The sequence below is a fragment of the Molothrus aeneus genome, chromosome 2 (genome assembly GCF_037042795.1).
Source record: "Molothrus aeneus isolate 106 chromosome 2, BPBGC_Maene_1.0, whole genome shotgun sequence".
Classification (NCBI taxonomy): Eukaryota; Metazoa; Chordata; class Aves; order Passeriformes; family Icteridae; genus Molothrus; species Molothrus aeneus.
In genome coordinates, this window is record NC_089647.1 from 16,806,553 (window position 1) to 16,834,304 (window position 27,752).

At 38.3% G+C, this 27,752-nt stretch overlaps 2 protein-coding genes across 2 annotated transcripts in view; one reads left to right on the top strand and one right to left on the bottom strand.

Moving 5' to 3' along the window:
• SENP7 (SUMO specific peptidase 7) overlaps window positions 1-23,034 on the bottom strand; it is a 41,050-nt gene extending 18,016 nt beyond the window's left edge. Inside the window, exons 1-12 of the mRNA XM_066572006.1 lie at window positions 22,994-23,034; window positions 21,681-21,727; window positions 19,074-19,181; window positions 16,844-16,938; window positions 10,153-10,350; window positions 6,711-6,826; window positions 5,807-5,976; window positions 4,511-4,862; window positions 3,817-3,968; window positions 2,753-2,899; window positions 1,322-1,355; window positions 360-527 (exon numbers count right to left, since the gene is read on the bottom strand). Coding sequence (XP_066428103.1) covers window positions 360-527; window positions 1,322-1,355; window positions 2,753-2,899; window positions 3,817-3,968; window positions 4,511-4,862; window positions 5,807-5,976; window positions 6,711-6,826; window positions 10,153-10,350; window positions 16,844-16,938; window positions 19,074-19,181; window positions 21,681-21,716 — 1,576 coding nt within the window. The 5' untranslated portion in view covers window positions 21,717-21,727; window positions 22,994-23,034. The remainder of the gene's footprint in view (window positions 1-359; window positions 528-1,321; window positions 1,356-2,752; window positions 2,900-3,816; window positions 3,969-4,510; window positions 4,863-5,806; window positions 5,977-6,710; window positions 6,827-10,152; window positions 10,351-16,843; window positions 16,939-19,073; window positions 19,182-21,680; window positions 21,728-22,993) is intronic.
• On the top strand, window positions 21,876-27,553 carry LOC136568053 (putative protein ARB2BP). The gene is made up of 3 exons (XM_066567898.1): window positions 21,876-22,054; window positions 22,496-23,162; window positions 26,499-27,553. The coding sequence occupies exons 1-3, from the start codon at window positions 21,876-21,878 to the stop codon at window positions 27,528-27,530; spliced, it is 1,878 nt and encodes a 625-aa protein (XP_066423995.1). The 3' UTR covers window positions 27,531-27,553.
• The last annotated feature ends 199 nt before the right edge of the window (window positions 27,554-27,752 follow it).

Here is a 27,752-nt window from a genome sequence, read left to right on the forward strand (position 1 = left end):
GGACCCACAGGAATAGCCTGAAGTTGTATCAGGGGAGGGTTGGATATTAGAAAAAAGCTCTTCGCCCATAGGGTGGCTGGGCTCTGGAACAGGCTCCCCTGGGAAGTGGTCTGAGCACCATCCTGACAGAGTTCAAGGAGCATTTTGACAATGCTGTCAGGCACATGGTATGATTCCTGGGGATGGTGCTGTGCAGGGACAGGAGCTGGACTCAATGATCCTTCCAACTCAGTGTATTTTCTCATTCTGTGATCTTTAAAACACTATAGGCTTTCCTCTGCATTCAAAAAACACAGCTGTAAAACAACCACGTTACTGACATGACCTTTTCATTGCACTTAAGGAAAGCAATTACTCACATGGCTGGCTGGTAACTAACTTTCCCATCTGGGTTTCAATCTTTTCTACATAATCCACAGATAACCAAAGAAAAATAATTGTTGAAGAACAGCCACCACCACTTTTCCACCAGCCAAGTCTTCTCAGATCCAGTGTATCCAGTGTAAGCTGAATGTTCTTAAGAGACACTGTAGAAAAGAGAATTCAAAAAAACCATACTTTTAACAGCCACAGATAGAGTAATACATGTCACAGTAATTACATGCTGAGAGGTATGACTGGAGTGTATTAACACAATATTTATAGATTTTATTCCTTGCATTACATCATATACTGAGAATTCAATATTTAAGTCAGCTACATCAAGCTGTGTAAAACAAAGCTATCAAACTGTAACGCAAAAATCTAAACACCTGCATGCAGGATTCTTCCTGGAAAAAAAATTGGGTTTTTTGTCAAAATAACCACAGTTAATGCCTACAACTATGGAAAAAATACTGCAAATCATTAATTCCCATTTGCTTTAAGTCAAGTCAACTTAAAAATGCTCATTAACCTTTTCCTACCACACATCATCTTGGAAAATCAACTGAATGCAAATCCATCATTTTATTTCTCTTAGCTTTAGTCTACTCATAATTTTTTGTAAACCTAAGGATCTACAATGCTAATTTGAAAAGTTCAACGTTTCACCTCAAAAATAGGCATAGTCATATCTACTACAGTTCAACACCTAAAATATGCAGGAATATGGGAGGCATGCCATTAAAACTACAAATTCACCTTAAAAGTACAAGAAGCTGCTAAGTTGTTAATGCCTACACTATAGACACCTAAACTTTTATTTACTGAAAAACATAAAAAATTAAAAACTAATATGTTTGTGAAAGATTATAATTTATTGATAACAGAAATACACTTACTGTTTTAATGCAATACTATAAAGATACAATTAAGAAAAGGTTAAAGAAAATTCTCTTACCCTGAAATGGGATCACAATATTTTTCAGTGTAAACTGAAATAAGATTTTAAAAAAATATAAATTAGTTTGCATTTTACAAAATGATTAAAACAATATATGTATTTTTAAACATCTGCACATCTTTCCTTACACTGAAATAAACTGAAAATAATATAATAGAATCATTCAGTTTGTAAAACACCATTAAGCTAAAGTCAAATATGCGTTGTGAAGTTTGAGACTTCACATTGCCTATATCACTTAAAAAACATTCTTAAAGGCATTGCAGAACCTAAATGACAGCAGGTAACTTTCAGAGATGAGAGGCACTGAGAAATAAGCAGAAAGTTGCAAACTGCCTATAGGCTCCTTAAAAAGAAAAGATGATCACTTGGGACAGAAGGAGGTAAAGCAACATATGAGAAGCTGTCAGATGCACCACTTGCAGTAAGGGCATGAGAGAAGTGGTTCAACTTTATGCTGCTATTTCTTTACACTAATCTTTGAATTAAAGGCCTTTAAAGATTCCACTTGCACTGCTGCTACATTAAAGAGACTTTGCTAAATGAAAAATGCTTTATGGTCACTTTGACAAAAGGTTATACATATTAACATATTTCCCCTGTGGCACCACAGTAGGCACAAAGTTGTGTTTCCCAAGGAAAATTACTACTTAAGAGCATTGATCATAAATTTATTTCAACTCATCCTTCAAATTATTAATTTAGAAAATTTCCATGAAATGTTTTTGTAACTGCTGTTTTGTGAGATGCTGAAATTGTTATTACAATCCAAGATTTCACAATGTCTTACTGAAGGCAAAAGATATGTAGGTTCAAACATCTTTTTCAGTTGCAATATACAGAAAGAACCTGGTCAAAGACTGGTTGAAACTCCAGGAGCTGGTGCTCCATTTAAAGAACATCTTCATTTATGTTTCTACACCCTGTGAGTAGCTTATTGGCTACACACTAAAGCTTTTAGTATTGTTTTTATGCTCTCTGAAGCCACAAAGCAAACAATTTTCTGTTTAAAAGGAAAGAGCATAGTATATATCTGAACTCTGATCATTATGGATTACTTTATTAGAACACAACTACTATTTCTGAGTAAAGTAATTGGTCTTTATTTTAAGTGACATTAATTGGCCATTAATATGGCCCTTGTTTTCTGTTAGAATTCATTAAAAACTTCCTCAGTATGACTTGTGTTCCAGTACAGCATTTATACAGAACCTTTACACATGAAAACTGTGGCCACAGCAAATCATAGTCAGCTTTTCTACTGACAGCAATCCAAATGCACAAGGCCACATACTCCATTGTTTAGCCAAAGGAATTTAATGCAACAGTAATAAAAGCTCTGTGCTTCTACACTAAGTATGAATGACTTTGTTTAACCAGAATTTTAAGTTTTAAATATTCACAAAATAGCATAATAGAACATCTTACCCTAGCAGGACCGGTTGATAAACACTTAAATTTCCCAATGTGTAGTCTATCAAATTCAACATCCAGTGCCAGGTTTGTCTGCTTTTTAGGTGTGCTTCTAGAAGGTAACCTGAGAGGATATTTATCTTCAACTGACTCTGTTAAAAACTGGAAAAAATTTGTATTTGTTAGATATGCCCCTCTTGTAACTTCAGGAATACCTTTCTTCATGGTTGTAAGAATTGACTCCCAAAGCCAGCTTCCACATAGAAAAATAATTTTAAAAAGCTCCAAGTGTTATTACACTCATTACTGACAATTTCCTTAAGGGTCTAACAGTACATTGCTTCACCTCCATTACCAAGACACAATCTCTCATTTGGTTCCAAATTAGTAAAAACTCAAACAACAGAGCAACAGCTCTGCTTCACAGCAGACCTTCAGGATCCAATTCAGTGCTTATGATTGAATTGATTCACCTGTGAGAAGAGGCAGCAATGGCTCTTCTGACTTGTTTCAGGATTACACAGATAACCCATATCCAGGTCAAAGCAAGCAGCCAAAGACTAATCAAGTCCAAAATAGGGCAAACAACCTTTATGGCTACTTTTAAATTCAAGTTCTACAGCTAGCCCAACAGGAAGGGGAACTTCACTTTATCTCTGCCTGCTGACAACAAAGATCCTGAAACTTCTCTAAGCCCTGAATTAGAACAGAGGATTGGATGACAAAAATCTATGATCACCGTAGAACAGTGTGTGGAAACAAATTCTTCCACAGATGTATCTTTATCATGTCTGTTTCTACCTCAGGTTACTATTTGATCTTCCTGTTTTCTGAAATTAAATATTTCCAAATGTTTATTATCAAAATAGGAAATACATTGTGTGTAGTAAAAACACCCAAGAGAACCAGAGGAATTTCAGAACCAGAGAAATTCTCTGAAGACTGTCCAGTATTCTATCTGTGAAATAAATTTCTGCAGCTTATGCTTATGGCTGGGACAATAATAAACAATCATTTTCTATAACAAACATTACAGAAATAAATTGGCATAACAATACATCAGCCAAAAACTGGACTACCTGCTCTGTGTGACTTTTTGTCTTGTCTTCTAATTGCTTAGCTGAGAAACAGAAGTCAGACTGCGTTTCTTTATTTTCAGTGATATTATCCTTCATCAGCTCTGTGCATTGTGGTTCAGAAGGTCCATCTTCATCATCACTGGAAAGGATAACTAAAAAGGAAAAAAGAAGTATACGTATACTACAAAGTGCAGGCTTGTGAATATTTCATTCCTTGTGGATTTCAGACAAGTAAAGAATTCTGACTTGCAGTACATGATATCAAAGTACACTGCTCAAACCAGTCAAGATCTGCATGCATGGAATTGTATGCAACAAGTAGTGCTCTGTATCTTTTGTACCAGGTCCTCAAAATGATTTGGCTATTAAATGAAATGGACACAGCACAGCTGCTTCAAAGAAGACAGTAATTTTTCTCAGTTTTAGCATCATTAAAAAGTAAAAGCTGGGTTTTTCCATAGCCACAAAATCAGCTGGAAAAAGAGGATTGGAATTCAAGAATCTTGCTGTCCATCCTGTTTCTCAGATACAAGATTCTGACACTAGGCACTGTTCTCTAACCTGCACAATGCATTAAAAACAGGATGGCAGTCTTCAGTCTTGTGTTCCCTCTGTCTCAACTAGCCAGTTATGCTCGAGTTTAGCAGCTAAGTGTACCATCAGGAATTGTCACCAGCACAGACACAGTACATACTTGGGTCAATGGAAACAAGGTGCTGATTACCCCTGCAGATTCTGTTCCGCAGCTTGCTCAGGTACTCTGATTTGTCCAGCTTTAATTTCCTGATGGTACCAGCTTGTGAGGAAAGCACATCCCCACTGGTGGCAGAAAGCTGTATCTTTGACACATTTCTGGAAGGAGACTCTGAGGCAGAGTCCTCTGTGTGGCAGTGAGCAGGCCTTAAGTGGTTGTGGGTGGAAGTGTCTTTAGCATCTCTCTCTGCTGGACAGTCTGGCACCAGAATAGGATTAGATCTGTGGTCTTGTCCATCCTCACAGGGTATTCTGCAGCCAGGAGACTGAGCTGAACTCAAACTTTTCTTTTCCTAGAAACAGGATTCATCAGAGACAGGATGTAAGTTTATTACTTGACATTTCTAGATGGTTCAGATCAGTGATCACTGATATTAGCTATGTGATAGAAAAAATAATTATAGCTTAACACAGTGACATTAAATGCTCAATTCAGGATAATTTCTCCCCCCTCATATTCCAAAGAGCATTATTACAATCTTTTAAAAGGCTACAGTGACCCCTATTCAAACTGAACAAGGAACTATTTCTGATTTTTAGCAGCTCTGTCAGTGTCAGACATGGAGAGGCCAATAATCTGTGCTTTCCTTACTTTCCAAAAGTATGACTTGGAAACTGGGTTTTACAGGTTTGATAACTGCCTGTCTCTGTAGGGTTTAAATCAGAAGGCTACAGAGACGTCTTTATTGTTTATATTCAAATGCTTGAATATAAATCCACTTTGTACTTGACTGATTCCCTCAGTCTTATTTGTTGTTTTTTTTCAAATCCTAAGGATGGGTAAGAACAAAACTTCAGGGAAAAGTACAATAGACTAAGGAGGAAGCAAAAAGATGACATCTGCAAGATTTCAATAACCTTAGGTATATTTGGCAGTTTTGCTGTTAATGCCCCTAATTAGTCCCAAATTCTAGATCATCTGTGAAAGAATCTTCACTTAAGAAGCTAGATGCCTTATTTTCAAAATTGTTTGAATCTATGCTCCTGCCTGAAGGAAACACTGTCATTCATCTTTCTCAACCTTTCTGCTACAATAAGCAGAATGTGATGATGTGGACAGAAGAACATTGATTCACTCCTTGTGATGCATCACTGAACTAATTTACCTCAACAGGTAATATCTGCTAATATACCTGTATGATAAATCCTATTTATGGCATAATCCTTTTATTTGGGATGTTGCTACTGCTGCTATGTTAGTATGTGTGAATATGTGCTAAAATTAAGTGCAACTTACAGAGAATGCAAGTGACTTTTGTGGAATGTGTGCATTACAATCATCAGAAATATGGCCACTGTATTTTCTTTTCCTTTTCTCAGAAACAAAAGAACCTGATTCCTTCTGACTAAGAGTAGAGCTGTTCATGTGTCTGCTCCTCTTCTCCAGTTCACCACAGTGCTTGTTTTCTGTGTAAAAAAAAAAAGTAACTTAACATATTATCCTTAAAAACCTTTACATTTCTTCATATTGTTTATGTCTTATATAAAATGCATGGAAGCAGGTATAATAAGTTTTCCACAGTAAGCTCTTTCCTTTTTTAATTGTATATGGCTGCCAAAATATATTCTTTTTTTTTGTTTGTTTTGCATAATTAGTCAGGGGTATAACCAAATTCATAGATCCCTTCCAAACAAGATTTAGCACTTTATACTCCACAATCTTTCTTTATCTTCTGCCAATTGCAATATTCTCAATTTCCTGTTCTAATCTGCAAATATTAGTAGCCAGCATAAAAAGACAGCACATTATCCCTGGAGAATGTGCATAGAGGTCATAATTCTTCAGCAGTGAAAATAAATATCATCTAGCATGAATATTTTAGCAGGGTTCACAAACTATCTGAGCATTCTTAATAGATTACATTCTTTTATAATAAGACTTTTTTGGAAAATCAAGATTATAACAGTGCAGTGAGGCGGTACTCAGTCTAATTTTTCTTCCACAGATTTGATTCACCATAGTTTTATTATCATTTAAAACCAGGCATCTGATATATTTTTACTGTATGGAAACACAGACACTGCGTGCGACACCTCAATTTATTTCTGTGCTCCTCTCATAATACTAGATTAAAAAAGGAAAATATCCCAACAACCTCCAAAATTCATACTTAACTACCAGATGACTGCTAACTACAAACCTTTCTTCTGCAGCTCTCGTCTTCTGAAAGTGACAGCATTGATTTTTTCTGGTTCCTTAGAAGCCTTGGTCAATTTACACAGTTCATCATCTGTCTTTCTCAGGCAACGTTCAGACCTGTAAATAATATTAACTATGACTTATCTTTAATTTTGAAATAATACTGAATAAAAATCCCAACAAAAACAAGAGTTGATCAGACTTCAAACTTCGGTCTCTCCCATAAACACGCAGACCTTACCAAATGAAACACAAATTAATTCAGTCCAGTTGTGGCAATACAGATACTCTAACATTATAAATGAAACAGATGCTTCTAAAAAGCACAGTATGAGAATCTGACATGCTTGAGATCAGACACTGAAACATTATTTTGCTTTAAGGAATGATTGCAACAAGAACACAAGAAAAAAAGAGAGAACGGTCAGTTGACATTGCCTTTGTAACAAAATACAGTGAGTGTAGTATATTTTTAACTTAGATTCAGAGCTAGAGATGAAATCCAATGAGTAAGATCCTGAAACGTGGAATTATTTGAAATAGAAATTCCTGCTCAAAAGGGTGTGAAACAGTAACTTTAAAGGTGGTGGAGAGGGATAGGACATCGAAAGAAAGAAACAGAAAAGAATTACAGTACTTAATCCAAATGGATTTTGTGTTTATCCTTTTATAATGTGTTCAACTCAACGTTGTGGTCTCAGATTTTCAAACAGCTAAGTGATCATCACAAAGCCTGATATCACTGACAGCCAAGCTTCGATTCCTAAAAATCATCACCCACCATGGCAAAAAAGACTCTTGACATCTCTAACCACTCAACCAAAACTGTCAAACACTTTTTGAACAGGTGACTACTCTTTAGTGATTTATCTGTAAATTGGAGTATCAGTGCTCTTTGGGAATTCTGTACAGACAAAGATTTCTGGAGTGCTCCAATCCTACAGTGATGAGCATTGTGAAAAAATTACTGATTATCTTTCCATTCATAAAGAATCACAAATTGGACCAGATACAGAAGTAGTTTCCAGTAAATGCTATTGTTCATTCTGTATATGGAACAAGACAGTCTTACATAAACTAGGCAGACCACTATAGAAAACCTGATTTTGGAACCCACACTTCTCTCTCAACTAAAATATTTGTATGCATAACAGCTGTATAGCATTGACTGTCTTAAAAGACCATACAAAACCATCAAGTGTTTTTCAGCATTTGTTTTACACCAACATCACAATTCAGGGATTTTAACAGCAGAAAGCACCTGAATAGGGCTGTTTCAGCTAATAGATTTTCCTAAACATATTTGCTTTATGTATAAATTCTGCACGTTTTATTTTCAATGCCAGCTTTGCTGATAAGTCAGTTTAAAATGCACCCCTTAACCCCTTAATATGCAACACCTATGAAGCTATGGCAATATATATTGTAAAGTGTCCTTAAAAACCAGGAGAAACAAATACTGTAAACACTTTAAAACCCTGGGTTTCTTTATATTTAAAACCTACCTCAAATTCATTAGTTATACTGACAGGTCAGTGCTCACTTAAATAAGTGCATTTCACACTGGGTTGCAGTAAAGCAACAAAAATCCACCAATTCTGTAATACAAAGGGCAAGAATGGAAAGGGGGAGCTGGCAGTAAGTTCTAGCTGGTAGAGATAAGTTAATTTATTACCATCCTGTTCTGATGACACACAATTCTTTAACTTGATCTGAAATTTCCATAGTACAAAACTAGCACAATTTTCAGCATGCATTCTGGCTACTCTGATGGTACAAAAGACTCTCTGTATGATCATGTGCATATATATGCATAACACTTACACGGGGGGAGCTTTTATTATTCTCCTCCAAAGAAGAGACCCCAAAGGAATCAGTGCCAAGGGTATGTGATGCACTGACTTTACTTACAGACAGGTGACCAGGATCAAGCCATGACTTTGTTGAAATAACTCCCCAATTCTCCATTTCCCATATTGTATCTATTACAAATGGCACTAAAGTGCTAGTCACTGGGGAAGAGTGAAAAGTCATCCTAATGTTGGTTCCTGATAACAAGTTTTTACACAATACATTTGAAAACCATGCAACAGGTAGAGAATATTAATCATTCAAACAATGAAGCACTCCAAATCTAAAGCAAGTTGAGTTCACAACTACTAAAAAAATTACTAGCTCAAACCATTATTGTACTTAATATAGAATATTGTGCTCCAGATATGAGCCAGAAAAAATACACAAGATGTACCCTCAGATTTAGAGCATTAAGTACAAGAGTTCATGTTTTTCTCTCTATAATTCCACTACCTCCTATCATCTAAACTTTACAAAGTTAAAAAATTGGATACTAAAAAATTAGTCTTATTTTGCAATAAAACAAAAAAACCCCCAAAAACCTAAACGCACAACAATCCAAATGAACACCCCACACTTCAGCCAGCCTTAAGTCACAGAAAATTATTAGTAAAAAATATGATATTTTAGAATGAGACAGCCTAATAAATGGTTCTCTCTAAATCTCATTTAAATTGCAGCTTTGTCAGGTTAATGTAAGCAGCAATGGGCAATTCCATAGGAAAAAAAAAAATTGCTATTAATTTCAGTTCTCTAAGATGTTGATGTATCAGAATGAGGAATATGACTGACTTTTCTCAGTTTTAACCTGGGAACTTTTAATTACTCCTGCCTTCAAAAAAAACCTCACATCATTATTCTCTTCTTCATCTTTCCACCATCCTCCTCAGAATTTCCTACTCTTTTTCCCTGTGGAAAATTTGCTGCTGTAGCCATAACAGACAAACAGAGGCAGCTTGCTTTGAATGCAACAGCCACCTTAAACCAAAACAGGTGTTGTCTAATTCTAATACCTGATTTCTGCTAGTTTTATTTGTCAAACATTACTGTGATGCTCAGTCAACCTAAATATAGGAAAAGATGAAAAATAGATGTTAAGTGGTAGGAGGACACACATAGCCCTTAAACAATGTCACCCTGTTAGGAATACTGACACCACCAGTGGGTTAATGTGAAAAGAAATTAATTATCACAGAGAGGAATTTGGAGATATTTTGCAAAACAAGTTATTTGAAATCATGCTAGAACACAGCAACACCAACAAGAAAATGAGATTTTGCTTCTGGACACAAAACAAACTTAGATGTGTTAGAACTACTTGTGTTTCTTCCCAAATCAAAGCAGTGCAATCACTGCAAACAGAAACTCCTTCTAAGAAAGAAAAGTAGCCTTTTAACACCAGGTCCAGCAAACCAGAACAAATGCAATGTTAAAATGTCTCATTGGAGAAGCATGCTAATTTGCACTCAGGAAACTGATCTCCTGATTCAAGAAAAGAGTAGAACAAAAGCTGTTTCAGGGAAATTCTTTTCCATTGTGAAGTTATGTCATTTCAGGAAGACTGGCAAAATCAGCAGTGAGTAACATACCTTTCAGAAAGAAAAGAACTTTCATGAGGAGAACTTAATATTTGACATGTCTGTAGGCTGGCAACAGCTGATGAGGGGAGTTGACCCGATTGCAATTTGTCTGCAGCAGGTAAATTTGCATCAATTATTACGTGGCTGTCTATGTACTTTCTTCCAATTTTCGTACTCAGGACGTTCGTCAAGATAACTTTGGGTTGCCTGCCATACATATAACAGTAAACCATAAGTACTGCACTGCAATCTAGAGAAACAAGCTTCTTGTTAAATTCATGTATCCTACAGGCTTGATAATTAAACATCAATATTTTTAGTACCTTAGAGGCAAAAAAAATCCCATTAAAGTGCAAGGAAAACAGGTAAACACAAAAGGTAAGAAAACTAGCCATGTAATTTTATAATTTTACCTTAGAGGCAATGCAGTGTGCATAGTAACTGGCTAACATATCCTGCAGTTTAAAAACTGGTAAATATTTCTCTCTAAACAGCTTTCATGTAGTATCTGTACACATTTGTCAGAACTCTGGAACAAACAATCTTGATTTTCCCGTGAACAAGAAGCCTCCAGTAAAACAGAGCATATTTTCTAAAGCACCTAGTGAACAGGTAGAAAACTAGCATGCACACAAAAGGTAGCATTAGATTTTATTCCACTCCTCAAATATGGGGTAGCACTCTACAGTATTGCAAGACCCAGAAAAATACCTGCAGGTGTTAAAACAGAAAAGCATCAAAAAGAAGCCAAGCAGAAATATAAAGATGCAATTCCTACTTGAACATGCACACAATGTGTAAGAGCAGCTCAACTTATTTCATACAATGTCACAGCAGCCAGCTTGTTCTATAGCCCATATCCACTTCCTTTCTCAGACTGGGATTTAAATGCTACCACTTCCATTGCAATTTATTTTGGATTAGGTTGTAAGGCTATGGCCTTTTTGAATGTGTTTTGAACAACACGGCCTTTTGAGTATTGACTGCATAATTCTCCTGTTGTCTGTGTTTATCCACAGAGCACACTCCAGCACAGATGCTGTGATGTCTGGAGAGCACTCAGATCTCCTCTTGCAAGATATCAATTTGCTTTTCATCAAGAGGCTGCCTTCCAGACACAATTGCAGAGACCCACAGGAGATAAACAATTAAGAGATACAACTTAAAGATGAAAATTCTAATACTGAAGAACATGTAGACTGGATGTAACCTCCAAAAAGGAAGCCCCTAAACTGTTATCAGAAGCTCAACAGAAAATCCAGAGAATAAAGCATTCACTCTAGCCATACTTTTCCCTGAACATCTACAATTGACCATTGCTTGCAGGGCTGCAAAGAAGATACTAGACTTGATATGGTTTTCTTCTGATCATTTATGCCAATTTTCCTATTTTCATGAGTAGTCTAAAGCAGTAACAGTGAAAATACACCTTGGTATCTCCTCTTAGAAAAGCACTGCAGTTAAATTCCCAGTTCTGAAGCTCCAACTATTTCTATTCAATTTCACTAAAAAAATTACTTGGAATTATGAATTACAAAGTCAGTAAAAATGCCCTACTGAAGTTAAAAAAGTATCTATACTTTGGTAGTTCTGCTAGATTGGCACTGAAGTCTTCACACAAAGAATTAATCTGCATTATAGCCAGTAACTTGGACAGTTTTCTTACAGCATCATAAGGATTGGAAAAGATCTCCAAGATAACAAGTCTTCAACTGAATACCACCATGCCCACTAAATCATACTGCAAAGTGCCATGTCTACTTGGTTTTAAACACTTTCAGGGATGGTGACTCCACCACCTCCCTGGGCAGTGCTGAACCACTCCTTTCAGTGAATAAATTTTTCCTGATATCCAGCCTGAACCTCCCTGGCACAACTTATGTCCCTTTGTCCTGTTGTCTTGGAGAAGAGACCAACACCCACCTTGCCACGGCCTCTTTTCATGCAGTTCTAGAGGGTAATAAGATCTTCCTTCAGCCTTCTTTTCTTCAGACTGAACAAGCCCAGTTCCCTCAGCTGCTCCTCATAGGACTTATGTTCCAGATCCTTCAGCAGCTCCGCTGCCCTTCTGTGGACTTGCTCTAACACCTCAACATCTTTCATTAAATGAGGGGCCCAGAATTGGACACAGCACTCAAGGTGTGGCCTTCACAGGGGGACAATCACTGCCCTGCTCCTGCTGGCCACAATACTGCTGACACAGGCCAGGTGCCACTGGCCTTCTTGACCACCTGGGCAAACTCTGGCTCATTTTCACCTGCGGTTGACCAACACCACTAAGGCCTTTTCCACCAGGCATCTTTCCAGCCCCTCTTTCCCCAGCCTGTAGTGCTGCAGAAGGTGGTGGCGACCTAATGGCAGGACTTCAATTCCAACTTATTGAATTTATAAGCTGATAAGCATTGTAGATCATAGATGATTTGTCAGGATTTATTTTATTTTCAAACCTCTGAGAACTAGACTTGTTTTCCAAGAGCTGGTCCTATGAAGACACTGAAGTTCAGGCTAATTTTTTGGGTTTTAAAGATTACTGAAGCAAGAATTGGGTTTTTCCTACTGCATGTCCTGCATAGCAAAAAAAATTGTTCTCACTGTAGAGTAAGTCTCTTTTTAATAGCTAGGGAAAAAAACCTTACTACTCACATAGCTGTTACACACACGCTACAGTAACATTTCTTAAGCAAAAGGCTGCTATTCCTCAGTGAGTTTACATCTGCAAGCAGCTGTAATTGTCCCACTCACATGCTGCCTTCAGATCAGCAGCCTGGTTACATGGTACCAGGGGCAAATACAGCTATGGCCTGGAAACTTTTGTTGCTGAAGGACAGACATGCTTGCACCTAAAATGAAGCAAGCTTTGCACTGGAAATCTATACAAAGGAGAGGAACCTTTAACAAACAAGGATGTCAATGGTATACACTCATCAGTGCCAGGCCAAGGCATCACTTCTTATCTGGCACCAGGTTTTGACTGAAGGTTTTGAACCAGTTATGACCAAACCTTCAGAGCAGAAAAGGAGCATAAGAGCTTTCAATGGTTTCCCTTTCTAAAAGGAGTATGGCCTCTGGCAGTGTTTCTTGAAAATCATGTCACTAAGACTGGGAGTACAATAGATTCAGGGAAAGCCTAAACCTAAGCCAGCCTGTACATCTGTAAACAATGGTTGTGACACAAATCCCTAAATTATTTGTTAAACTGTCCACAGAATAAAGTGAGCAACTCAAGCAAAAGACATTTCAAAAGATTAAAGTAAGTGTCAAACAGAAAGAAGCAAAGTATACATTAAAAGCAAGTCCCACAAGCAGACCCAGCAAGTAATTTGCGTAACAGTAACACTGGAGGCATCTTGGTGAAGGAAAACCAAAGACAATTATTTTAGTTTCCAAAACAAGTACCTACCATAGTCTCTCATCTACCTCCCAAAAACTGAAAAAAATACAAAAGCAAAGGTAATGAAAACATGTAATGATGGAATAAACAAAAAACATATTAAGAAAAATGCTGTTAGCTGCTCCTGACAAGTCTCATTTTGCTTTTCACTGGCAATAAAAAAATATCCTACCTTATAAACCACAGGAACAAAACTTATTGTTTATACCTCTTTGAGGAAAAATGTTTGACCTCATTTCACACAATAGTCACAGCTGCTTGATATAGTTCCCTACCCAACGTTCATATTGTGTACACACACCAGTGCTGGAACTGCTGTCTGCAATTCATTCAAATTTGTATTAAAAAGTGATCAAAATGAGACAAGGAGACTATTGGCTCATTTGGGACTAAATTACTATTAATTGTCTACACCACTGTCTTCATGGCTATATTCTTTTACTAGTAAACCCAAGTTCTGGGAAATAAATATTTTGGCAGTGGGATGTCACGTACTGTTTGAGGGTTGTTCCCTCAGCTCTCATACAAGCTGAGGGTCTGTCCTGTGTTTACAGAATAAAGCCACTGATAGACCTGATGTATATTCAGTTAGCTGAGCTTCTGCAGCACATGCACAGCCCAGGAGCCCCCTGACCTTTCTGAGCCCAAAGGAATAACATGACACACTATCATTAATGGGAATCTCTGATTGATGCATTCACTGACAACACTCTGTTGTGAGGAAACCTTTTGATTGTTCTCCTTCAGCTTCAAGGTCCTGTCCTTTCACCAACTGATGAGAAGTCAGTGACCCACAAACATGAACATCCCTATGAACCTCCTTGCTTTGCTGGACTAGGATGTTATTACTGAACAAATGCACTTGTCAGGGCAAGGGGGATCAGTATGTAAATCATTGCCACAAAAACTTGACTGCTATGGGGTCAGTACCTGATTCAGCTGTAACACATGTTTCACTGAACATTTAAAGAAATGCCAAATTTCATTTGACCTGAAGGAACTGCACACATCTTATTTCAGTACTCCTTCCACCCTCCCCCCTAACTAGGGAACTAACCCACCCCAGGAGCCCTCTCTGGGATCCCAGACAAACCCCCTGACACTCACCTTTCACAAGCCCAGGAGCAGAGCTGTACAAGTGAGAGCAGCTGCAGTTGCTGCTACAGACGCCCATGATCTCACACCACAGCACAACTGACAGAAGTTGTAAGAAATTACTACCAAATTTGGTAATCCAGAAGTTAAAAAAGCCCCATGTGAATTTGTAGGTTTGTGCTAATATATCTCCTTTGTCCTTTATGACTAAAATTTGCTGGCAGTAACAGTCCTGAAGCAACTCATCTCCCTAAACACCTGAGATTGGCTCCTATCAATAAAGTAGATTGCTTTTAAAATACCAGGAGCTAAAAAATTGGCTCCTATCAATAAAGTAGATTGCTTTTAAAATACCAGGAGCTAATAGGAGTTTGTAATTAAGACTTATTTCCTACTCTGTAATGCAAATGAAAAATTCCTCACTGGGAATAAACACTATTGCATCAGAAAGACTTGCAGCACACAAGTTCACTCCTTCCTCTTTACAGTTTTGTCAGTTCTCAGAGACTCTTGCTCAACAAACACCACCTCTTTAGAACCTGGGTGCTCTTTCCATTTATTATGCAATGAAGTCCCCATGTTGATTCTGACTTACTGAAAAACACTGAGTACCCAAGTGGAACACTTAGTACGAGCTTCATTGCAGACAGGAGAGTAAATTTACTTCACAGAGAGGCTCCAGCTAGTCTCTAGAAACATATCTTTTTTCAAGGGACTGAAAAATGTACAGGTTTAATGTCTAAATACTTGCTGTCTCTTTGCAGTCTAAGTAATTTCTCACTATTGTGCTAGTAACAATTTGTGTAAAAATTATGGAACACCTATAAATGCTATTTGAAAGTCTCTTACATATTGAAATAAACAGAAAATTAATACACAACAGATCTAAAGGTAGCTTTAAAGAAACCAAACTTCTCAATGTTTAAAGATCAGTTCAAAGTTTATTGAGAGACTTTTAGAGATTGATATCTTGACATCACACATCAACCATGTCAAAACATAAATAAAATTCAGGAAACTGCAATTAAATTCTGTTAGGTTGACCCTGTGAGCTGCTCCCTCAGTTAAAAGTTACTGACAGAAGCTTTTTGAGATAAGTGCATGTAAACTGACAGCTATGCCTCTGAGGAGATATGAAAAATAAACTCAGCATCTTTTACAATTTCAGCTCTTCCTTGCAACACTTTGAAGCATTCTGAATATACAGACCAGGCTAAACAATGACTATTCATAAACCACAAACCTACAGAACCCAGCAGTGCCAAAATCTCCTGCATTTTCATTACTTGTGCACTTTCTTTTTAACAGCCTCTCCTGATAAGAAACCACTTATGGGCAAGTTTAGTTGCAGTCAGAAAACAGAGCAGAGAATGCTTATTAATTTATTTAGAATTAAGTGATTTAGGGAATAACAACTGTTTCATTATGGCAAACATATTCATTTTGTCACAAAGTGATTATGTTTCCAAGCTCCTGCTAATAAATCTAGTTCTACATTTTTATTTCCATTTGTCAACTGCAGAAAAAACAGCTTCAAAATTTTCTTGGATAAAACAATTACCTAGCTGATAACTCTGAAGATGGCAATTTTATCTTATAATAGCATATAAATAATTTGCCATAATCTCAAAGAAACCAAGATATTTGCTCTTGGCAACAGAGAAAGAAGTGGCACATCAGCAGTCTTAATAATTTAAGCACCTTGACACTAACACAGAGGTGGAAAAGCTCCCATTTTTTTTTACTTCCTTCCACTACTAATTACCATATTGTTTAAGGGATATTTTGATTATTTTAAAGAGTTGATAAAGCCTCGGCTAATAAGTGTGGGCTACAGAACAAAAAGGATGAGAAAAAGAATTCTGGGGAGCTTATTACAGATCTAAAGATATCTAGGGCTAGAATGACAGTTTACACTTAGAGAGCAATGAACACCTTTCAGGACTCCAAGCAGGTTAACAAGCAGTAATTCCTCTAGTAAGCACTCTCACTCTAATGTCACAGATCTTGTGCTGATATTCCACAAAGGAAAGGTTACAGCTGCCATTAGACCACTGAAGCATGATTCTCTGAAGGTGAGCCACCCAACAGCTTGAAAACCATCTCTGCATGACACAAATAATTAGCTAGAGACCAGAGACACTCATCTTCAAGAAAGATGTGAAACCCTGATTATGCAAACAGAGATAAACTAATTTTGAGATGACTTCTTACCCAATTGATTCTTCATCATTAGAGCTGTGTCTGTTGTATTCCCTTTGCCTTTTTCCTTTTGTGGAAGGCTTTCTGTTATTGGCACTTAATTTCCACTAAAACAAAACAAAATTGGCAGATTTCAAAAAACCTGATTATATCGTAAAGGATAATGCACTAGAAAAATGGAGCACTGCAACAATGCAACCGACTAAATATATCAAAGTTATGAGGAGCATACACAGCAATTTTGCAAGTAATTAATTTGCTTGATTTAAAGAATCCATATACCACCTGATATTGAACAGAACTTTTTTTCTCCTGAAGAACTATACAGGACAATTCCATTGCTTCCCTATTTCAAGAGGGACTTTAACAAACACAGACTTAAATATTAGGCCTGTTCCACATAATCAGAAATACACAAGATGCAGAAAGTAGAGGCTAACGCTGTGAATTTAGGCAAATTTTCCAGGCTACAATATGGATATAAAATATACAAAATTCTGAGGAGGAAAAGCAATTTGAAGGTTTGGAACTTAGGTGGCAAACCCCAGAACAGCAAGACTTGATTTTTTTCCACATTCCCTTACCTTACCAGAAAGTACTTATATTTTCAAATTAAGTAAAAGAAGCCCCACCAAAACACAGTTATTGTTGCAATTCCAGAAACATCCAGCCCTCCAACCCCCCTTCTAATCTTCCTCATTTCTTAAAATTCAAAATATAATAAACCCAAGAGATGCTTGAAAATTATGGCACTCAGGCTGAAAGCAGACAAACTTATCCTAATTTTTGACTAAGTGTGGTTTGAAAGGGCATCTGGAAAGTTCATGCCCATGCATATTCTACAAACTTTAATGAAGTCTGGAAGGCACATCCCAAATCAAACTGTTCACTACCATAGGGATTAACTCTAATGCAAAATAACCCATTATTAAAGTTGGCAGCAAAAAATTGACTTGACTGGGTTCTCCCCTCTTCCTGCCTTCCAACACCATCTAGTTCACCTCATACCACTGGGTGTTCAAGCACAGGAGAGACCTGTACATCCAAATCACTAAAAACCACACAAAGTTTCTCAAACATGGTGCAAACTCTAACAACTCACGACCAAGTTTTTTAAAGTAGAACATAAAAACTAGCCAGTATTTAAAGCATTTGAAATCCCCTGATACATGGGAAAGTTTGAAATATATCTAGATATAGGTAGGAAAAATAAGAAACAGAAAATCAGACAACATCCAGGAAATAAAGAATTTTTCAATTCACCATTCAAATCATAATTTTTGTAGAGGCAGACAGGTTGCTGCTTGTAGCCACAGGAGACACCACCTCCCATTTCAAAACCTGACTGCAACTGGAGGCTCTGCTCACTGAAAGCATTACCAGTACAGAACACAACCCCACAGCGAGTCTCTACTGCAGCATTCTCAAATGTCCTGGCCTACCAAGAGACCTGGGTCACATTACCACTACTCTAAGTCAGGAGAAATTCCTACCTTCCTTCACTACACCTTTCAACCTCCTCTGAGGGGGAGGAGGTCTGTTTGTCCAGGCCCATGATTCTGAAAGCACTAAAGCCAGCAACAAACTCTGGATGCTGAGCTGAAGGAAACAAGAGCAGCAAAGTATGTTTCCAACACTTGACATTTGAAATGCTTACGAAATTTGGAAAAGATTTATAGAGGCAAATATTTGTTTCTGTATGTGACTGAGATGATCCAGACAATCAGTTATGATAAATGCCATAAGACTCTTACAGTCTTTTGGTCTTAATACAGTTATTTCTGTATTAGCACCTAAAATTCTGTCAAGAGGCATAGAGTGCTTCATATATTCTCTTAAAAGCTTAAGCTCCTGCATAACTGAAAACTTAATGTAAAAGTTATTTCTATATAACAAAAAGTTTGGTAAGTGATCTGAATATAACCTAAAAGTTCAGCAGTCAGAAGACAATCAACTAAAATATATTAAATATCATATTTACCTTTATATTAACGATTTTCAAGATAATTTCAAACTACACTCAAAGACAAACTGCTTTTCATGATTTAGACTAAGACTCCCATGTCTGTAAATGTATGCTTGCAAACAGATTTCAGACTAATACACTTGCCTCTCTCAAGACAGTCTGGATTAGTTATTGGTCACAGGGCAACACTTGGTTGCCTTGTGAAAAAAAACCAGCCTCCAAAACCTCATGTAACATTCTCCTACACACTTTACACTCTGAAGAACTTCTCTTTACCTCTTTTAAAGGGCAGTCACAATGGTGGGAGCCTGGGAGCCTTGCCAAAGGGGACTGAACCTGGACATCCTCTGACTTGGTGTTTGTTTTCTTCTTTGGTATACGAAACTGAAAATAGATGATGTTACACATGGTAAAACTAAATTATCCACTGGTGCTATGAGCTGACATGCCTCCATGTACAATGTTGTCTTAACTGGGAAAAATAAAGTTGTAAGGGAAGCCCTGACTTGTGATTTTACTTGAAATGCATTCCTCATTAATGTCTGATCCCAAATCATGTGTCATACCACATGATAAGCTAGTTTTAACACATGAAACCATCTGAAAAAGTTCTATTTCATTAACTTTATATCTTCCAAGGTGACAAAAAGGTGACAACCAATCCACTGGCACCGTCTTCTTGGTTCATTCTGATTTGTTTACACTCCAGGTTAACTGTCTCAGCTTAGAGAATGATAAAGAGAAAACTAAATAGCTGAATGTCATGACCAGGTTTGCTTTCTCAAAAGAAAAAATTCAGGATGAAGAACAATTACATCTTATAATAGTACAAGTATTTTGGTATGATAATTTAGCATTGGGCTTTAATGTTTTCAAAATGGTATCAGCTATTGTTATTGCCAACTCCCACAGAAATGGAGACAGCATTTTGAAAGTATTTATTGAAAGAGAAAGCAGTTAGCAATCGACATGAATTCACCCGTTCAGAAAAAAAATATATGTAGGAAAGAAGGTTTGTTCATTGAAAATCAAAAAAATAACCAAACTAAATTTGTACTAGTTCTTAAGACAAGGAAACAGGATGATATTTTCTATCAGTTAATTAAACCAGTTTAAGTGTCAACTGAAAGAATAAAAGTGCAAGCATTGTTATTTCTCCAGGCATCCTGAGAAGCAAAACCTTACATTACAAATATAACCAGATGATAATGTATCAGAGAGGGAATGCAACATTTACACATCTCTGAATCTAGCTCAGGCAGGAAAAAGCTGAAGCTACTCCATATGATGGACAGTGTAAAGCATCCTATGAACTTGATTTGCAAGCCACCAGATGCCTTGCATTGTAACATGAAATTAAAAGCAGGGATTCCAGAACAGTGACTCCAACAACCTAATTATTAGCACCTTAACTACATTCATTAGCTCAGCAGGTAGTCCTTCAGACAGACCATAAGGAAGTATGCTGTACCATAATGAGATAATATTTCAGTCCTTCAGTCTAAATCCTGAGTGCTCTTACTCCTTCTCTACATTTCTTTGAAACTAAGATTAAAGTTTTTTGTAATTAGACCCAAATTTCTATACAGTATCTCAGGCTGCCTTTGATGGTCAAACACTCCTTTAATAACAGTTTCTTCAAAGTCTAAAGGATACAGATGTCACGCACAGGTAACAACTTCTCAGACGATTACCTCCCTTTTCAATCAACATGGAAGGATTGAAACAAGACATTTTCTTATTCAGCAGCTCCTACAAGTAGATTGTTTCAAATTTGTTTTATTTGGTTTTGTTTTAGAAGGGGCCTATAAACACGTTTATCAGTCAGAATGCATATTTCTGATCTGCACTGTAACAGCTAGGAACACGTTTCTTACTTCAGACCTCCACCTGCTGCCTGACTAGCAGCTTCTGTTATGAGATTCCAAAGATCACACAGTTATCTAGAATTTTAACATACATTTAAAATTAAAGAGGTTCTGATAACTTCTGTAATGACGTAAGAGACAACATTAAGAACAGATAAAGTCAGACTCAGTAAAAAGAAGAGACAACTGACAGAAAGGGATAAAAAGCACAAGATACATTAACCAGCAACATTTTCAGCTCACCACACAGCATCTTCCCAATGCTTGCACTCATAAGAAGATGTTGGTTTACAGCACCCACAATTAACTTACAGACCAAGCACAAAGTCAACAGGCAAAGAGAGGCCTGAATCTACGCTAAACACAAGGTATGCAGTTGCCTCAGCTTTTCCCAAGTAAAAGGTGACTAACTCTACACATACATGTGCGTACACACTCGTCAGCCTCATCTAAATCAGCAATACTTTCCTGAAGGTTCCCACCTGTAAAAGCAAGGGCCAGAGAAAGTGCATAAACACAGCGCTGGAAACAGCTCATTTCTAAACCACTAGATCCCCCAGACCTCACCCAATCATACCTGTTCCTATGTCTACCATTTGTTCTCTCCAGTACTCCCACTGCTAGAAGAGGCTTCTTATGCTAGTGTGTATTTTTTCCTAAAATATCCCTGTTAGAAGCAGTTTCTAGCAGTGTACATCTCTGCAGATAACCAACTTTTACAGAGTTTTGCAGCTGTTCTACTTACTTCAAATTACTCTAAAATTTTAGGTGGTAGCCTTGGTCTTAAAATAACTTGGAAAACATCCTGTTTATGTGTAATCAAATGCTAAGCCTATAATGTATTAATAAATGTACAATAGTAGACATTAGTATTGACTACTACCACAATAAACAGTTTCCCAAGCAAGCATGATCCAACAAAGTGAAGAATCAATTTAGTTGTGCAAACACATCAGAACACCCTAGGATATCCACAGCCTCAAAATAAAACGTTGAAAATTTCAGGAACACTTACATTGACATGACTTGACGATGATGTTCTTCCTGACATGGTTTTCTCTACTGGAAAAAAAATACGAAGAAAAAAAAAGAAACTTAACAATTTCTGGTTTATTGATTAAGAGGCAAGTAGAACCACAGTAGTAGGCACTAAGAAAGAACAAAAAAATAATTTTTCAGCAATCTAGAACAAAGAAACCACATTCATAACATGGATCAGGTTGCCCAAAGCCTATTCAACCTGACCTTGAAGACTCCCAGGGATGGGACATCCACTGCTTCTCTGGGCAACCTGTTCCAGTCTCACCATTCACATTGTAAAAAATCAATCTACACCTACCCTCTTTCAATTTATGACCACTCCATCTTGCCCTGTCACTACAGGCCTTGGTAATAAGTAATTGACAGCAATACACCTGGGCAAGGCTCTGGATTGTTAGTATAGACTAAATTTTTAATGAAATTGTCCTAGAATCTATCCTTAGTTATGACATTTACTGATTAACTCCTTGCTGCAGGCACACAACTAATAAGAAGTTCACACTTAGACTATAGAGTGAAAAGGAGTAAAAGAGGACATCTGTACCACTGCAAGGGCTCCTAGAATAAGTAATAGACAAGGAATCCTGTTAAACCTACAAACTTCATCACTAAAAGAACACAGCCTCAGAGATTCCAGCATTTATAGGTATTCTCTTTATACATATTCTATATGACACTGGCATAAGACCTCAAAAGATTACAGCTAGTTTGCAGTCTCTCGAGAAGGCAAGTTCGGGGACTTTTACTTATCTCGGAGGTTTTTTTAAGTTAAGAGCCATAGGCCCGCAGGGTGGGGAAGGGACCGATAAAGAAAAGCCAAAGCAGTGCCTGTTCCGACGCCTGCGAGGAGGAAGCGCGGACGCACGGGGCCCGCCTGACGGCTCGGGGGAGCGGCACCCCCAGGAGCGGCAGCGAGCGAGCTGCACCGCCTGAGCCCGGCCCGGCACCGGGCCCCGAGCTCCGCACCCCGGCTCCCCCCGCTGGGAAGGGAACAGCTTCCCTCTGGCAAACCCGCAAATCCCGACGGCCTGAGCCAGCAATTCCACCTTTTCACACTCTCTCCTCAGGCTTCTCCCAGAGACGCAGCAACGCCGCCACCAGCCCTCCCTCCGTCCCTCGGTGCCCTCCGCTCAACCGCGCTGCCGGCTCCGCTAGTTCGGGGCAGACACCGCGGCCTCCCCCAGAACGCTGCCGGCGGGCTGTAGCCCTGCCTTCCTCCCCCCTCCCCCGCCGAAGGGCCGGCAGCGGGCGGGAGGGAACGGCCCCAGTATCAGCCCCGGCACTCACCGCCACTCCGGAGCTGTTTACCCGGGCCGGCCCCGCCGCCGCGCCGCCGCCTGCGCAGCTTCCCCGGCTACTTCCGGGCCGGGCACCGCCCCGCTGGGCCGTGCCGGAGCCACCGCCCGGCCGCGGCCCCTCAGGCCCTCCGAGCTTTAATCTGCTCGGGATGAGCTCCGTACTGACCCGCTGAAAGCCACTAAAGAGCCGAGGAGCTGCATTACTTGTAAAGGAGCAATAATGAACCTAGGCTAGCCCAGGTTTAAGTTGTACCTTGCTAATGACATTTCCCTCAGCTGAGGGCAGACCCCGCCAAATTAATCAAATTAACGCCCTACCGGGGGGGGAATGCACAGCCGGGGAGAGCCCTTATAACCCTGCTGGTCGTGGTTTGCAGCCGCTGCCCTTTGAAATCCTCCTGCAACCAAGGCGAGAGGAAGATTTGTTGGGTGGGGTTTTTTTGCTGTGTTTTTTTCAGGGCAGCTTCAGAATTGTAAGTTTTCTGTGGTGCTTTCTGCTTTGTTTTCTCCGTGGTAGTGGGAGTTGTAACTGGTGTGGATGAATATTTGGTTTCATACTCGAGGTGTAGCTCTAGCTTACTGTCAGGTGTGAATTACAAACATGAGGGGTTAGTTTGTAACTTGGAACTACTGGGATGCTTTAGGTGGCCACAAACCATCAGCTACTGACAGATCTTGTAGATGTATGCCCCAGTAATGAAAACTGAAACCATGATTTGGGTTATTTTTTTTCATACAGAGGACTTGTCTAGACTCCCAGAGTGAAAAAGATTTCCATCTATGATGATGACAGATTTTACAGAAGAGCATATGGTAATATTGGGCTTTACTAGAATGAAGTGGTTTTAAATGGAAAACAAAGTAATCTTTATGGATCTTATGTAGTACTTATACTGCATTGGTGTTTACAATATGCTAAATGCTGCAACAAGTACCAGCTGAATTTACATCTGAAGCATTTTAGAATCTGACTAGAAAAGTGGGAGGAAGGGAAAGAGGGATTATTTTTCCCCAAAAGCAAATTTTTAAAACTAAGGTAGCAATTGTCAAGGCCATTGTAAATGCAATATTCAAGATTTTATATACTAGCATATAAAACCTTGAATATTGCATTTATATATATAGACAGTGAAATACAAACAGCTATCAATGCTGATTTAGAATGCAGACTTACAACAAAGAAGTGCATGCATTATGCAGCTGTATCTGGAACAACCTGTAATTGCTACTTTTTAATTCTATAATTAATTGTGTTACTACAATAAAATCAGTTCTCTGGGCTAATAAGTATATAATTCTAAGCTACTATTTAAGTAAACTCCAAAATGATAACCTATCATTAATTGCCTCAAAACTTTTCATTTTGTATCCTGAAGGCAATTTTAGGAAGGAAAGTCATATGTGCACTTCATGTAAAACTGTGTTTGTTTGTTTGTGCTTCCTGAAATCTTCAGCAACCATTCACAATGCTTTGTAAAGTAGATGTTCAGGGTTTAATTTGGAATCACACATCCTTGTTTTGGAACTGGAAAAAAAATGTTGCTGTTAGTAGCTGAAGTAAAAGAATAGTAATCTCCTGTTCAGAGTATGCTGGGAAATTAGTCTCTCCAATCTTTTAGGGGTGAGGAGGGAAAGGGACTGAGAGGTGGTCCCCGGCATGCCACTCCAAGGAAAAGGCACCTACCTATTTCTAATTCTTACAGAAAGCTTTCTGCCTTTCTTCAAATGCATCTTTCCTTAAAATATGCCCATTTTTCACCCAGTTGGTCTCATGGGAACAACAATTGGAATATCGGTAGTTTCTTTCCCACTAAGTATTATCTCTTTTGCATTAATTGCCCATATTTCAGTAGTATAGCAAACAGACTGTTTTCCCATCTCCTTTGTGTCTTTCATGCCTTCCTGCAGAATGAAAAAATCATAGATGAATGGGTGCCCTTGCATTTTCTTTGTGCTGTTTCCATTTCAAGAAACTGGCAAGAGAGTAATAAATGGACTATATATCATAGCATATGATTTTTCCCCTTTTTCTATGTGTACTGATTATATGAGGTAAAAAAGGAGAAGGCATAATTTTCTAGCCTGCTCTCTATTATTTAGAAGACAGGAATGACCATGAAGAGAGGACTTAATAACACTGGCCCAGTGGAGATTACTTAAAAAGAAAATACATATGGTGTTTTATGTGTTGAAAAGCAAAAATGTTTTTGTTTGGTTTTGTTTGGGGTTTTTTGTTTTTTTTTTTTTTTTTTTTTAATTTAGGAGTGTAAGAAATAATTTTGCTAAGCACCTTACCTCAAGGAAACTTGCATTCCTTGAAAGAGTTGGGTTCCAAATCAAGTCGCTTACATGAAAATATTCAGATCCCTTTTTGTCCTAGTAACTGGCTTTATCAAATGGTACAGTGACTTTTAATATAGAATGTAATTTACTGTGTTCTATAAAACTTCTTTTAGTTCAGCAAGAAAAACTTAAAGGTATACAGTCTAACTTGCCAAATGTGACTTGATTCAGACCGTTTACAGGAAAAAAAAATTACTGTATTAGGGCTAAACTCCTGTAAAGGTAGGATTCTGACCACACCAAAGGTTATACCCTGTTTGCTGTTCTACAGCCAGTGACAGTCAGTAGTAGATTGAAGAATTACTAGGAAAATAGAAGGTTATGCTAAACTTAATTTTTCGGCTGCTCAAAAATCACTTTCTGGTATAATTCATTTCAGTCATAAGAGATAATCTGAATTTGGAGATCTCAGGCCAACCTCATGATAGTTTGCTGCCTGGACTTTCTTTTCTCCTGCTCCTCAGTGGCTACTTTATTCTGTCATCCATTCCTCTATTTCCATGTGGCAAGTTCTTGCAAAGATGAATGACTCATTAGAGTGATTAGCAGAAAGCAAGCACCTCATTATTATCTGTTCTAGTGCAGCTGAAGGTAGAACAACATGGAGAGTATGCTGGTACACAAGCAACAGGAAGGTTTAAGTCCGTAGTAAGCACAGCTTATTTTCTTTAAAAGCTCAGGATGCAGTTATGACGCTTGGACTATGTCCAGCTGCCTAGGCCTGTATTTCAAAGGTGGCCTTGAAACTCAGTGGAGTTCCAAGATAATGGCTAGGAGACAGCACAATAAAAGTTGTTCAAGTGAACAATGAGCCATGTACATGTGCCTCCTTCTTAAAGCCCTTAATTCAAACTACCTTAACAGATCTTTAAATAAACATGCTCCTTACAAATTTTTAACTACCAAACTGAAATAAGGTGTAATAAAGGCAGAGGAGTTACTGCTGTTGGAACTTTGAAACTGACATCTCTAAGAGGTTTTAGAAGCAGCTGGTTTGCTATACATCACCATGAAATACTCTGGTTTAACAAGTATTTAATTTGTAACAGTTTTTAAATCTAAATTCTAATGCAGGGAGGGGTGGGGAGACAGGTGTTGTGTGGAGGTCTATCACTACTTAAGAAGACAATAATAGTCTTCTTAATTTGTAGTGGTTACAAATACAGCGTGAACTCAGTTTGAGGAAACTAACAGAGGGTTCCAAGTATCAAGAGGAACTAAAATATGACTTCAATAGAAAAGGGGAACTGAGGCACCTGGATACAAATGAGTCCTTTGTTTTCAATTACTACAAGAATGGACATGAGCAGAATCATGAACGCTACGAAGTTCTGGGACATTCTATTACCCAGTATGTTTATGAGCTCCTGGAAAGAGTCTGCATGCTGCAGAAGGTTTATATTCCTACAGATGCTACAGAGGATGAACCAAGAAGCTTCTTTTTCATGAGCAAGGATGCATTAACAACTTCCTCTAGCCTAATTATCTTTCTTCAAGACCATGGAGCTTTTTGTGCTGGACAGTGGGGGCAAAGGGCAATTGTCAGTGAGGGCTTGAAACATGGAACACAAATACCATTCATCAAAATGGCCCTGCAGAGCCACTGGGAAGTGATTGTACTGAACCCCAATGACAATTTCACTGATATGAACACTGAAAAGGAGAGATTTTCTGTCAGACAGTCTGCCTGTTCGATCCCCAAGAGGGGTAGCAGCAGCCCCGAAGAGCACACTGTGTATGTATGGGATCATTTCATTGCAAAGAGTGCAGCCAGCAACGTGGCCTTCATTGCCCATGGCTATGGTGGGTTGGTGTTTGTTGATCTGCTGGTGCAGAGAAAACGTGAGGTGATGAATAAAGTGTACTCTGTGGCATTCATTGACTCCACACACAACATACAGCATCAGAGCAGACACGATCCAGAAATACAGGAATGGATACACAAAAACTGCCGAGAATGGGTGTCAAACAGCAAACCCCTAAATAAAACTGTGCACTTTCTCATGAGAGTAAATTGTCCTACTTTCTCTGCTGGAACAGAAAAGTATGGTTTAGCACCCTCCTGCTGTTTACAACCCATCTTTAAGTACTTGAAGAGCATGCTGAAAGCCAAGATCACAAGAGCCTTGAGGAATTCACCTGTTGAAACCAGAAGCAGCACAAGAAAGAAGACAGGCAATTAATAAAGGTACACTGGTTTGTTCTTGATAGTGGTCTCTTCCTTTCATAAGTGCCTCTGCACGTTTCAGTCACTTAAGCACCTTCATCTCACTGTGGAGAAAATCACAGTTCTAAGTTTGAAACTATGTTTGGTTTTGAGAAGTCTCCCCTTTCTGTTTGCACCAAAAACACCTCTTTGGTGACTCAATTCATGACCCGCTGCACACACAAAAGATGCATGGCCC

Bases quoted from the DNA above. Each gene is read 5' to 3' on its own strand.
- LOC136568053 (XM_066567898.1), top strand. From the start codon at position 21,876: ATGGATCAGGTTGCCCAAAGCCTATTCAACCTGACCTTGAAGACTCCC. The intron at 22,055-22,495 runs GTAATAAGTAAT...ATAGGCCCGCAG, and splicing joins CCCTGTCACTACAGGCCTTG to GGTGGGGAAGGGACCGATAA. The intron at 23,163-26,498 runs GTACTGACCCGC...CTTAATTTGTAG, and splicing joins ATCTGCTCGGGATGAGCTCC to TGGTTACAAATACAGCGTGA.